Source organism: Dermacentor andersoni, chromosome 3 (assembly GCF_023375885.2).
Source record: "Dermacentor andersoni chromosome 3, qqDerAnde1_hic_scaffold, whole genome shotgun sequence".
Lineage (NCBI taxonomy): Eukaryota > Metazoa > Arthropoda > Arachnida > Ixodida > Ixodidae > Dermacentor > Dermacentor andersoni.
This window is the reverse complement of record NC_092816.1, coordinates 103,687,644-103,701,180: the sequence shown is the minus strand read 5'-3', so window position 1 is coordinate 103,701,180 and position 13,537 is coordinate 103,687,644. Positions and strand designations below refer to the sequence as shown.

Sequence of the window (13,537 nt, the reverse complement as noted above, 5' to 3'; positions counted from 1 at the left end):
AATTGAATTATAATCTACACACCTACATTGTACGGAAATTTCTTGAGTTTTTCTAGAAGTTATAGGCACGATAGCACAGTATACCTAAGTGAATAAAGAGCAAGCTGAAGTACCAATCAAGTGAGATCGCATCAATGGCATAGTTTCATTTAACGCTGGTGCAAAACACATTTACGCTGTTCAGCAAAACGGGAACTTGGGAACCTTCCATGATCCAACACCCTCTGGAATTCCAGAATGCTCACTGGTCAAAACCTTCAGGTCTTTCATTACCAAATGGGATTTTAGTGCAAGGCAGGTTGAATATTTGAACTATCAGCAACAGGTCCATTGGGGATGGTGGCAGACTTTTCCTGAACGTCCTAAATGAACCCCACATCCCTGGTCAGAGTTACGCCCAAGCATTACAGCTTCTCGATGATGTCAGCTAAAAACAAAGCATGCACAAGTACACAAAGTCATCTTCAAGTGCATTGTCACGTAGCGCCGTTTGAGCCCTTTTCCGCAGCGATGGTCTCATCTACAGCAAAGCTGTTAATAAGAGCCTTTACACCAGCAAAGTGTTTATAGTAGTAATCGGCTGGCTTCAGCTAAGTTCCCCAGCGTTTTGTTGAAAAACTGAGAGGACCAACAGTGCATTTTTACAGCTAGTTTGATGGCGCATCTCTCCAGACTGGTGTCACTTTGGAACTGCGTCCCAAGTGGATAAGCCTGACAATTTCACCAGCTACAATTTGTAAATTGCAATACATGCCGTAATTAGGAAGTTAATTATTGAATTTTTGTTAATTCGTTCAATATGCAATTGATTTTTTGTGCAAGTAATGTCAGCCTCTCTCAGCAATCCAGCTGAAGGACTAGAAAGGAGTATGGCATCTTCAACAAGCGATTTTTAAAAATGGCATAAAACAAAAATGATCACCCTATATAGCCCGATAAGGACGTAAGGAAAAAAAAATAGCCATTTTGCCTAAAGTTCCAGTCTCTGGTCAGAATGTAGAAGGTTTGTCACGTGGGAGCCTGAGACGGAACCTTGGGGCTCTAGCTGTCTGCTACATGGAGCCAGGCGACAAGTAGCAGCACAGAAGACGATAGAGCGAGTGGCAAAATGTGGCGTGTTCTGCTCCCATGTGACCGCCATCTGCAGCACAACTACATACACCTCTTGGAAACAGAACCAAAACACCCCTATGCCCGTACATAGATTTAGAGATAGCAATGGCAGTGTCGCTTGGCTTAGGTATCTATTTCTGTTATGGCCATCAATGATTTGACCTGTGAAATTTTTTAACAGATTGTACAGCCTGGGCCATGTCTATGTGGTATATATATATATATATATATATATATATATATGCGCCTCTCTCGCCATTCCCACAGCTTCCATGGTATTCCACTTTTCCACCTGGCCCGGCAGTAGCTCAGTGGCTATGTGATTGATGATCAGCGACTGATGATCACAAGCTCGATCCCGGCCACAGCGGATGCATTCCAATGGGAGCAGAATGCAAAAACGGCAGAGCACCGTTCATTGGGTGCATACTTTAAGGAAATCCAGCAAGTCCAAATTAATCTGGAGTTCCCCACTATGGTGTGCACCATTAAACTGTGGCTTTGGCACGTAAAACAGAGGAATTTTTTTTATTCGATTCTTTCACTCAGGAATCTTGTGTAGCACATAATATGCCTGGCTGAACTACAGCTTGTGCAAAACAAGTGGATGGGGTGTTTCACTGCTAAGAGCAAATTCTAACGGGGACAAAGTAGCAGTAGACATCTGTGTGCCCAGATTACGACGCTTGTTGTGGAACTAGACATTCATCTGGTTGCGACAAAGCGCCAGGAAGGAAGCTCACTTGTTGCGTCAGTGTTGTATACCGGTATTGGTTGTGTGACGCCATTAGAGATGGCATTGTGATCTGTAGCCTGTGATGTGATGTATATAAGTTCACTGTGCAATAAAGTTAGTCGGTCGTCGGTAGCCCACGGCGGCGTTCACATGTCCAGAGTTTGTTGCTATCGGGCTAGCGGCCCCCCACGCTAAGACACCAAAGTCAGGATTCACCAGTTGATTTAAGTTACTCCAGTCCCGGCTTTCAGTGTGGCAAGCCAATTTCATCAGAAAGCAAGCTTTGCAGTCGAATAATTGATCATGAAGCTTCCTTTGTGAGGAATTGAGGGATTGGGCATCGCTACAACTTCCTTAGCATTTTTTGCATGCAAACACCAACCTAAAACCTTTTTTACAAAGTTACACTAGACTGACATACACGACAGGAAGTTCCTTGAAACATACGGAAAATATTGAGCACTTTATTGTATCAACTCCTTCAAACACAGTTGAACATGATACAGCTCAACCAGAGAGATCAATTGCGTAAAAAAGTAATAACACTAACCTATGGCATCAGACAGCACACAACAGTGCTGGCCGCTTGGAATTCTTGAGTACTAGTATTCTGCGACTAAAGTGGACGCAGCCTCGGTACTTGGTTGACTACGGGAAAAACAGCAGCGTAATAGGACGGAGAGTGTTTGCCTTTCCAGTAAGACTCGCTCATCAATTGTCTTTGTTTTGGTCGACGGTAACTTCTGACAGCGTGTTGACGACCATGTAGCGAGAGAAGCAGCTGTACAGGTGACGGAACCACAGCATCTGGCTCTTGTGCTTGTGAAGCGCAACCTGCGAAACCCACGGCATACATTTGGTTCAATGAAGTCTGGCGAGGCGTACACAACGGCACAGCAGCACTAGATCCACACATCGTGGGTGCAGACAATTCAGTACACGACAGACAGTGGGCCTCGTTGATTTGTCGTTCGGGACTGCTCAAGGCACCACCTTCAGCTAATGAATGCTGGCATATGCAACTTCTAGGACAGTCCGGAACGACAAATTGATGAGACCTAGTGTGAACAGTGATAGCTAAATAGATTAATAACGTACGGTACAGGACAAGTGGAAGGAACAGATGAGTGCACAGGCCGTGTTGCTACATTCCAAAGAAATTTCACCTCTTTCGCATTTGGGAGTGGCACCCAATTTATGTTTTGTATTTTACCCAGCTTGTTTGTTTCTCTGTTCTCCTTTCCAGTGCCTTTACACATTGCCTTATGCACAATAAATGTTTGGTACAGAGTTTCATCCAATCCTTTGGTTTGTGCTGTCACATTTATGGTTACAGTGTTTAGCATGTACCAACCAGTGTAAATGAGAAAATTGCAGAGCAACATGAAAAACTCCTGATACAGCTTTCTGTTCCTCAATATGTCCTACATAAAAGTTTTTCAGAGCGTGAAAGAAGCCCGCGAATAAACACAAAGTGCCTCGAGTGGCCAGTCGCGCGGCAATTTTGCATTTATTCGCAGGCTTCTTTCATGCTCAGAAAAACACTTATGTAGCACGTATTGAGCAAAAGAAAGCTGTATCAGGAGTTTTTCATGTTGCTCTACAATTTTCACATCGACGCTATTCATCTAATTATAATATTTCAGAAATTTATTGATTAATTAAGGCTAATCATGTAATTAGGCAGAATGCAAAATAAATAATCTGAGTATCTCCAAGTGACAGCAAACATAAGCTATGTGACATTTGCATATATTAAAATCTTGGTGCATGATAGTTGGGCCGCACCGTATAACGAAGCTTGTTTGTTGATGGCTGCGGACGTGTCACTATTGCAATCGTATAGCGACACTCTCAAAAGAAGATATCTAGGATTATTTGCCAATGGACAGTGTCCACGGCATAGCCCCTCGGCGAAGTTTGTCATTTCGAGTGTTCAAAAGTCACCCCCAACTCCCAGTTTTCACATGTACCATATATAAGGTGTTTCGAGGGCCCTTGACTCTCTTTTTCCAAATTCAAGGGTTTTCAAGGAGGTGCATTGCGAGAGCTGCACTGGGCCTGATTCAGTGCAGGTCAGCAGCACCGACGCAAAACAGTGCTGAGGCCTTTGATATAAAGGGACCAGTCAGTCCACTTTTTCTGCCACAGTCCCGCTGTCCCAATGTTGCTACATACTGGCCAATTTTCCCATCTCCTGCGAGAGTCAAGCTCCAATCCAGTTAGGCATTGGCAAATTTCTCTATCTGCTTAAGAGGAAGCTTTAGCTCGGGGGCTTCTATCTAAATACATGTAAAAGGAGATTTCGTCTTTCTCAGCAACCACTGCACCAAATTTGACGAGGTTTGTTGCATTTAAAAGAAAAACTTAGAATCTAGTGACTGTTGGTTTCAAATTTTTGATATAGGTCATGAATTCTTTATTAAAATTTGGCAAAAATCAAAATATTTCAGAAAATGAAACCATCAAGTTTACAACTCTAACTCAGCAAGGAAAAATTATATCAGTTCTGTGAATTGCATCTGATAGTACATCTAAAGCAGACAAAATTCATATGTTACACATGAATGTGAAAATGTTCAGTAATACAGAAATAAAGCTTTTGCAGAACCACTGTACAGAACATAACAAATTCACGTGATATAGATTGAGATATCGATTTATCCGTTTTGAACGATCTAATGGATGCCATTTACAGAACTGTGATATCTGTTCTTGAAGCAGAGCTATTAATTTATAAACTTTGTGCGTCTATTTCTTTTGAACATGCTAATTCTTTAAAATTCTTGTAACAAAATTCAGGCCCTAAATCAAAATTCCGCTTCCAACAGTCTACATACATTCTGGGGTTTTACGTGCCAAAACCACTTTCTGATTATGAGGCACGCCGTAGTGGAGGACTACGGAAATTTCGACCACCTGGGGTTCTTTAACGTGCGCCTAAATCTAAGCACACGGGTGTTTTCGCATTTCGCCCCCATCGAAATGCAGCCGCCGTGGCCGGGATTCGATCCCGCGACCTCGTGCTCAGCAGCCTAACGCCATAGCCACTGAGCAACCGCGGCGGGTACTTCCAACAGTCTGTAGAATTTAACTTTCTCTCTCAAATTCAACAAAATTCTTTAATATCGGTCCAGGGGTTATCTCAGAAAAGCGTTTTTGCATTTTACATGCATTCGAATAGGCCGCATCGGAGTTGGGCCCGAGCTAAAGCTTGCTCTTAAGTGCTCACATACGAACCTCTTAGTTGTGCTATCTCCACTATCTTTTTTTCGCAAACGCAATCTTAATGGAAAGGACAATATTAGGAAGGAAGGAGATTGCACATGCTCTCTTCTAGTGTCGGCACCCTAATAGAAAGAGAAAATGTAACCAAGGCAGAAATTTGCACACACAGACTTTTCCGGCAGTAGAGGGGAAAGCAACATGTCACACAAAGGTTCCCTGCTAGTTCAGCCACATGGCCAGTGCATGCGTTTTGAGAATAAAAAACATCCACAGTACTAAATGGTAAAATTGTGGAGTTCTGCCACATTCTGCCATCAAGCCGATGCTGTAGCAGAAACTACAGGTACGATAATATGACAAACACGAAGGACGTAGGAATGGCCTATGAGGCTATAAGTTAAGAATTCTGTTTACTGACAAACTTAAACCTTGATATAAGCCTCCCCTTCAGTGCACATGATCCCTCTTTTAAGCCATTGATGACACCTAAATGTGGTCACTGTGTCAGTGTAACCTTTGCGAGATGCGACATTTAACGTGACATGTGAACACATGAATTATGCACGGTAATAATAGTTTCCTTTCCGACTCTTAACTTGGCATGCTTTGTCACTGCTGGTATTTTTTTTAAAAGCCACATTATGTGCTATACTACATTATGCTTTCCCAAATAAAGCCAACATCCGATATATACACTACTGGTTCTTATTCGTGACTGACACACACTTTATGCTTTAGTGAGAGCTGATACCAGCACTTTTCTATTCTGAAATCTTCTACGACCCGTTGTTAGACTGACAAGGTGCCGCTTCTACTTCACACTGGAACCTGGCATGACACAAGTTCCACTCGGGGCAACAGAAGCCGAGGGCTCAAACAAGAGTGGACATGCAGTGCTCACACCAGTCGCTGAAGCCATCACGGAAGTTTCTTGGGCGGAGGGCATGTATAGTTTTGCCATGAAGTAATGTCACGTTACAATGGCACTGATAACACAAGCAGGCTCAACCTTTAAGTGTAGCTGTGAATTCAGGTTTTCAGAGTAAGTTTCAGAGTTGCATAGTAACCCTGAGATCAAACTCACTTTGACGAGGGACACCATGCTCCAGGGCAGCACGTAGGCGTGCTCCGAAAGGAGGTAGCTGAGTGGCACGTCCAGTAAGCCAACGTACTTTCTCAGCTTGTTCACCGACTCGAGTACGAAAAGTCTGCAGCCTTTGTTTTGGGTATGAAAGAAAGAGGCAATCAGGGAAGTCTGTCTCGACAAACCTTTCCAAATTTGTGACAGTGCATTTGTCAACACCTACCTGCGGGAGCGAGGTCCTTTTTAAGTATGCCCCTAAGAAATAAGAAGAATGATGCATCATTCATCACACAGTTGCACTAAAACCATACAAGATTATGCAATTCAGTGCAAGCTGAATTTTACTGGTTTGGGAATTAACTATCACAGGGCGCTAATAGATGCCAAGGCCATGATAATGTAACAATTATAGTACATTCCAATCCTATTCCTTTTCTGCACTTTGTCAGTGGCTTTGGTTGTGCACTACATTTCTTATCACTACAATTAGCTGGCCATTCAGAGCAAGCTAACGTATATTACTCTTCAGGAATTTACTACCATGAGATGCCAACAGATGCCAATGCCATGGAAAGGATAGACGAAATCAAGGCCAAGATAATGTAAAGATTCTAGTATTTCAATTCTATTCCTTTCTACGCTTTTGTCACAGGTCTGAGCAAGGCTCTGCCTATGTTATCACTAGGATCAGCTGATCGTGAGCAGTGGATGATAAGAAAGGAATACAGATTAGTGAAAAGAATAGTTTACATTGTATCTTCCAACTTAACTTTCGTTTTAACTGAAATAAAATAGTAAATTTGCTGCACTTCTTTTCGATTCAGAGATAAAGGAGCATGAATGCGAAAGGAAACACCTTTCTGGCTGAGGTTTAGACTCGGGCATGCCTTGCTGCCTCGCTACCAAGCCAGAGAGCTAGTACTTTATGCATGATATACTATAACACCACATTACTGCTGCACACCTTTATTGCACATACACTCAATATGTGGAAAACGTGTTTCTGTACTTTGGCATTAATACATACACGACACCCTTATGGACTGCTATGTGATTAAGGTGGCCGCTGACTCCAGACTGGTCGAACGTGATGACCTGCAAAGTGCAAGTAGTCTATAAACGTTTGCAATGATAAGAGGTGAAGTGCTGGCTTCACTACTGCGTCAATACAGCCGACTAGACTTACAGAGTCTATGCCGAGGCACTTCACGTATTTCTGCACAATCCTGCCCACAAGGTTTGAATTCCACATGCACTCTGGATCATCAGGCATGTTGCTGGAAGAGAAAACAGAAAAGGAATGTCAAAATAACGACAGCAAGGCTAACTGCAAAAGGTAATGAACTAATGATGAAATATCAAAGCTTACTAAATGGTGTGCTGATGTAAAGGGCTATAACACCATAATGAATTTTTTCCCATTACTGTTTTCACAGTTAAACATGTCGTATACTAAATTGTACTGTTCAGATGTATTGTAGCAAGGTACACGTTATTTGTTGTTATTATGCAATACGTTAAAATTGTCCGAATTATAGTGTCGTTGTAAATGATATCACTGTGTAGGTCACCATGCAAATCCTACACTGCAAGTGTTTGTACTTGAATTTCCAGGGGAGGCTGAACTTTTGCCATGGTGTGATGAAGTTCAACCTCCCTCCCTTGGTTTGCAATGTATTCTATAAAATGAAATAACTTTATTATAATTATAAATACAGCAGTGGACATGCTCCATGCACAAAACTGCACTTCATCTGCCCTCTGTGCCTCCGCACTCCAAAGTGTAGTTCCCGAGCGACGCTGATATTGAAAGAAGTTATAGAAGTACATGTTTCTAACTAATCGACTCAATGGAAGCTTCATTTAAAGATCAGTGACACACAGTGGGAGAGACTCCCCCCCCCCCCTTCCCTCCTTTGTCAGAGTAAACAACTGACTTGTGTTGACGCTCTTGTTCCTCCTCATCAATCAACCAAACGAGTTTTCCCCCTACTGACATCACACTCATGACCTTGCTGATGTCGCAATGTGCAAAGAGGGGACCAGAAAAGCCCCGACAGGAGACTGTTTTTTGAATTTGTGGCTTACCCGCTGCACTAAGTGCTGCCACGTTTGCCTAAGCTGGTCTTCAGAGCATTTTGCACAAGATTCATGTTTACTGAAAGTGTGTTCAAAATGCCAGATGTGGTTCAGGAGCCCGTTAAGTCTTCTCTTCCGCCAAAGATGACAAAAATGGCTTTGAAAAAATAACCTACCAGTCTGAAATTATTTAGTTTTCCTCCATTAGTGCCTTTCCTCACAGCCATTCCCACTGCCTTCAGATGATTAAATGACACAAACCTGTGTTGTACTATGATCAAGTTTTCACTTGGGATCCCCAACGAAACGCAGCTGCTCCATAGTTCTTCCTTCCTTTCACTACCTTGGTGGTAGTAGTTGCCTGCAAACATTACCAACACTGTGTTAAAGTCGACTGCGTGCAGGTTCTACAGTGCACAGTAAAGCCACATCAAGGTCGGCTCCTCATATTGTGAAGCTCTCTCTGCAGACAAGATGCGTATCTGAAAGCAAGATGAGCACAGTGTAGTGAAGCACCTAGTTGGATATGGCAGTGGGCCTAAAGTAACAAACAAACATGTTCACTGTGGCAGCTCTTTCTGAAGTCCCCGTACCTGCGCGTGAAGACGCATCAGTGAGTCACTTGTCACATTCCTCTGGGGCATCATGGCCCACAGATGAGTCACCAGGGAGTTGTGCTCCTTGGAAACTTCCTCAAGGTGCGGAGAGATGGCACCACAGCACGTCGAACCAGAAGCATCAAGAATTTTCCTTCTCCATCGATTTCTAGAAAATATGTCGATTTTGCGCAGCAGAGAAGCCCTACACAGCAGCACAGTGGGAATAACTGGCATGACCTACACTGCAGTGAACATGTTGCAATGACCTCACTGTTCTGCACCTTTTATTTCTTTTATTTCTTTTTTTAAACGTGTGGTAGAAATTTTTTTAAATGTGCTGCCAAGCATTAAAGGAGTACTGACATGACATTTTCGACTTGCCCATACTTTGAAACGTTAAATGAAGTCCAAACCTTCTAAATCCTAGAAAAAATACTAGCAAGAGTCAGTTCGCCCTAGATAATTTTCTACACACAGTGGATTCTCGTTGATACGATCTTCAAGGGAACTGGAAAATAAAATGTATCTGAAAATCATTATCCAAAGAAAGTTCCGAAAAGTATAAAAATACGTGTACTTGGTGACCAACTCATAGCAAAGGTTTGTATGGCATCGATGGATGCTGCTTCGCATAACACGTTATACGGAGCAGCATCACTTGACACCACACAAACCGCAGCCAACCCAATTTTATTCAGCAACGTTAAACTAGCTTGTCAGTTTGCGTTGAACTTTCTTCTTTTCAATGTCCATTAAAAAAGTTCCGGAAGAAAAAAATTATGCAGATCCCAGGCACTGTGGGAACCGATGCAAGCGAAGCATTCCGTGCTGGATGCTATGATTGACGATAAATTAGTGGTGATGTTGATGGCTAAAGCTTAATTTCTTCAACGTTTAGGCTAACATGAGAGTGGTGAGTTGATGTTAAACGTTACCTTGCGTGCACCACTCCCGGTTGTCTGCATAGTACACAGAACACACAGGGAGAGGTGTTTGCCTGAGGCATTGTTGTGCACCATATATTATAACCACCGAGATGGTTGAGTGTTGTTATTGCCTCACCTGGCACATCGCATTGTGGCAGAAGAATTAAACTTGAATTGGATTATGGGGCTGTACATGCCAAAACCACAATCGGATTATGCGGCATGCCGTAGTGGCAGACTCTGGATTAATTTTGACACCGTGATGTTCTTTAAGGTGTCCCAAAATCTAAGTGCATGCGCGTTTTCTATTTTGCCCCGATGAAATGCCGCTGCTGCAGTTGGGATCAAATCCACGACATCTAGCAATGCCATAGCCACAAATCTACCATGGTGGGCACAGAAGTGTTGATACGACGATCGACCGCTTCTATAGTGTCTCCTGGACTATGCGGTACGCTTTAATTAATGCGGCGCTGCTTCTGCACGCCCTGCCTAAGTTTCCCGCTTGACATACTTGCATGGCTTTTATTTTTCAGAAATAGCAGCAACGTACTGTCGACGGCCAGGGAGCTCCAGAGGGCATTGTGCACATTCGATGCGGTGGGTGAAAACGAGGTTCTCCCGTTGCCTTTCCTCTCTGACTCGCGGCTGTCATTTACATAAGCACTCTGAACCACCCCCTGATGCAGTGTGCGAGACAGCAGCAGCAGAAGTAGCAGCAGCAGCAGTGAGAAAGTCAAAGGAAGAGACGAAGAACGCTTCGCTTTAAAAAACAAGCCACCATTTCCTTACTGAACTGAGCAGCGGAGAACCACCAGTCGGTGTGGCCGCAATGCTACAGCAGTGTTTTACTGCCATCAGCGTGCCGCGTGCGTTATTCCTCCAGTGTGGCTGGGGCTTAACACGTTCATGAGTTGCTGGAATGTTATTTAAGCTAGTACACTGGAATATAAAGCTAACACCTTTAGAAATACCAGCAAAAGCTCACTTCTACAGTCGCATTATCCAATATCATGTAAAAATGCAATTTCAATAACTGTATGAAAATACACTGCTCCTATTGGATGTTGGCCAGTAAAAGATAACTGTATTGATCCAAAAAATGTAATATGCAGAATCGTATCAACGAGATTCCACTGTACTCGTTTCTATGAAGTGATCAATGGCAGTCAAACAAGATGTCTCCACAGTCTTCTGGAGCCCACATCTTAAGAAAGGGAGCTGTCTTTGTCTGGGCCACAAATAAATTTCAGTACTCAAGTATAAACTGGTTTCGGTACTTAGGTGGTGAATGCATCATGATGTCATGACGTACAGGTTTACTCCGTTCGTGCGACTGCTGCATGCGAGAGCAGCGAGAAAAGCATGCAACACTTGTTTAATATTTTTTTATGAGCAATGTAGTCTAACTAGCCTTACTGCTACACAACAGCAGTGAGTTTTTGTCTGTGTCATTACATTGCAATAATGTCGATGATACCTGCCATGGGATTTCTAGATCAAATTTAGTACAGAATTAAAAACATTTCAAGTGTTTTCCAACCTCCCAAGTTGCTGTCACCCTTTCATATGCAAGAAGCATACAGCAGAGTTTCTGAAACTTTAAATAAAAACGTGTGCCAGTACTTCTTTAACATTCCTAATCTGTGCAACAGTGACTACTACACGAGATATCAGGAAAAGACAACTCTGTCACAAGAAGGCTTCTACAACTTCGAAAACGTGTGTCCGTACTCCTTTAACCTTGTCTATTGAGAAAATATATGGCAGTACAAACTTGTGTAAATTATGTCGCAAGTTGATGCATAGATAGTTGTCGCATGACATCGCGACTGCAGCTTTTCACAGTGCCAGCACCCGAACATGGAAGTCGTGATGACATCAGTGCACCATGCTGTCACAAACATGGTTTTGCTTTTTGATGGGGCACATCTGTCATGCTATCACGTTTGTTGATTACACAGCTTGCCAACATGCTAATACACCAAGATGGCAGCCACGAGGACGTCAATGCAAGCCGTATATGCATAAACCAATAGGAATGATTGTTTTACCTGGGCTGAAATAGAATCACATCATGCTGGAACTTGTGAACAGTAAATGCAAATGTCAGTCTCAACAATTACGATGCTTCCAAACACAATCTAATTATTTGCTAGAAAGTCAACCCTGCCCAGCTGTTGCGATAAACACCAGAAGCGTTGGTGGCTGTATTACAAGCTGTAAACACTTTGTAGCAATTATTTACTTTATGTCATGCAGCAGAGCTTGATGTGGACTTGTTGGTCTGACATACGTGAAGGAAAAACAGCGCTAAAGAGACGAAGACGAAAAGAACATACATACATTGTACCTGTTCTTTTTGTCCTATTTTCTTTGGTGCTGTTTTTTCTTTAATATGTTACTTTATGCACACATTCTCAAAGCTACAATGTGAGTGGAACATATCAAGAGAATCTTCAGTTCACCTGCAATCAAAAACAGAAAATATGCTTCTGGCATGCTGCTGCAATGGCCCTTGGATGCGCAAGAATTAGCTACTCAGCATAAGTTCATTTATCGGTACTTCTGGTAGCTGCTACTAAGAATGCTTTTCATTAAGCACTGAAGCTATCCTGTTAGCTACAGCAAGGTCTAGAATGATTTCGTTTACAAACAAAGCTTGAACTGTAGTGGCAGTTTCGCTCAATCCACATACTACTATGTGCCCATATCACTCTTGCCATGAGAATTAATGCACAAAACGATGCTTGAGCACGACTTCCAATGAGACAAGTTTAAAAAGCGCTCGCCTTAAACATCACCACTCGGAGACGTTGGTTGAATCGGGCTATCTTTTACTGGCATCTTGTATACCACTGGTGCTGTTTAAACGCCCACTCATGTAATTTCCTGGTACATACACGCATACACCCAGCTGAGAAAGCGGGTCACGCGAATGTCGACGTTTGTAACTAAACATGTCGCGTGGTATGCTCAGTACTAAGCCGACTTCCAATTACTTCGCTAGTTTGTCAGTTTACAAAGTATTTTTCAGCCCTTCTGGACGAGCGACGAGTACTCTGCGGCGAGCAGTGCATACAAACCGCGCCCACTCCGACATTCCTGCATCTTCCGAGGTCGTCGTCCGTAAGCATTGGCTCCAATACAGTCAGCTACGAGAAAAAGTCACTGCACGCAACACGCACACACCGCGTAGAGGCACCACTACAAAGCACAGCATAACACAGCGCGCCGGGGGCTCACCGTTGGAAAGGCACAGGAGATGGAGCTCGCATTTCCGCTGCAGCAACCCGAGCACGGTCGGACCAAAGAACATGCACTCGTCGTCCGGATGCGCTATAACAAGCAGCACCCTCCCTACAGAACCAATGTTCTTGCGCGTCCTCAGTCGACACACGTTGCACACGAACAGGTAAAACAGAAGCAGCACCGACACAACAAAAACAGCGAGCGACAGCCACCACCCGTATTCCATGGCCACCGGGCTCGGCGCGAAACCACTTTATCTCCGGCCTCTCGTCGTCGAAGGAATACGAGGCTCGGACGCTACGTTCATCGTTCGCTACGCTTCGTCGAGTGGCATAACTAATCGGCGCGTGCCGGTAAAGGCTCTGTCGCTGGCGAGCATCGGTTTGCCGCAGCGAAGAGAGCTTTCGAAGCAAAACATTTGGCCACACATGCACGCCGAGGTCCTTTCAAAAAATGGCTGCTGGACGTCATTCACGTTGCCAGACTACGGTGGCTACGGGCCAACCGTAGCGAAATGCGC

At 43.5% G+C, this 13,537-nt stretch overlaps 1 protein-coding gene across 1 annotated transcript; it reads right to left on the bottom strand.

Annotated features, from left to right (window-relative positions):
* Nucleotides 1-2,297: 2,297 nt before the first annotated feature.
* PIG-L (phosphatidylinositol glycan anchor biosynthesis class L) lies at nucleotides 2,298-13,496 on the bottom strand. Its single transcript, XM_050188094.3, has 7 exons — nucleotides 13,012-13,496; nucleotides 8,502-8,601; nucleotides 7,348-7,438; nucleotides 7,189-7,256; nucleotides 6,385-6,416; nucleotides 6,162-6,292; nucleotides 2,298-2,683 (listed from the first exon to the last, which is right to left on the bottom strand). The coding sequence occupies exons 1-7, from the start codon at nucleotides 13,241-13,243 to the stop codon at nucleotides 2,561-2,563; spliced, it is 777 nt and encodes a 258-aa protein (XP_050044051.1). The 5' UTR covers nucleotides 13,244-13,496; the 3' UTR covers nucleotides 2,298-2,560.
* Nucleotides 13,497-13,537: the final 41 nt, after the last annotated feature.

Bases quoted from the DNA above. Each gene is read 5' to 3' on its own strand.
- PIG-L (XM_050188094.3), bottom strand. From the start codon at position 13,243: ATGGAATACGGGTGGTGGCTGTCGCTCGCTGTTTTTGTTGTGTCGGTG. The intron at 8,602-13,011 runs GTGAGCCCCCGG...TAATGTTTGCAG, and splicing joins TCTCCTGTGCCTTTCCAACG to GCAACTACTACCACCAAGGT. The intron at 7,439-8,501 runs GTTTGTGTCATT...TTTCTCTTCCAG, and splicing joins TTGATCATAGTACAACACAG to CAACATGCCTGATGATCCAG.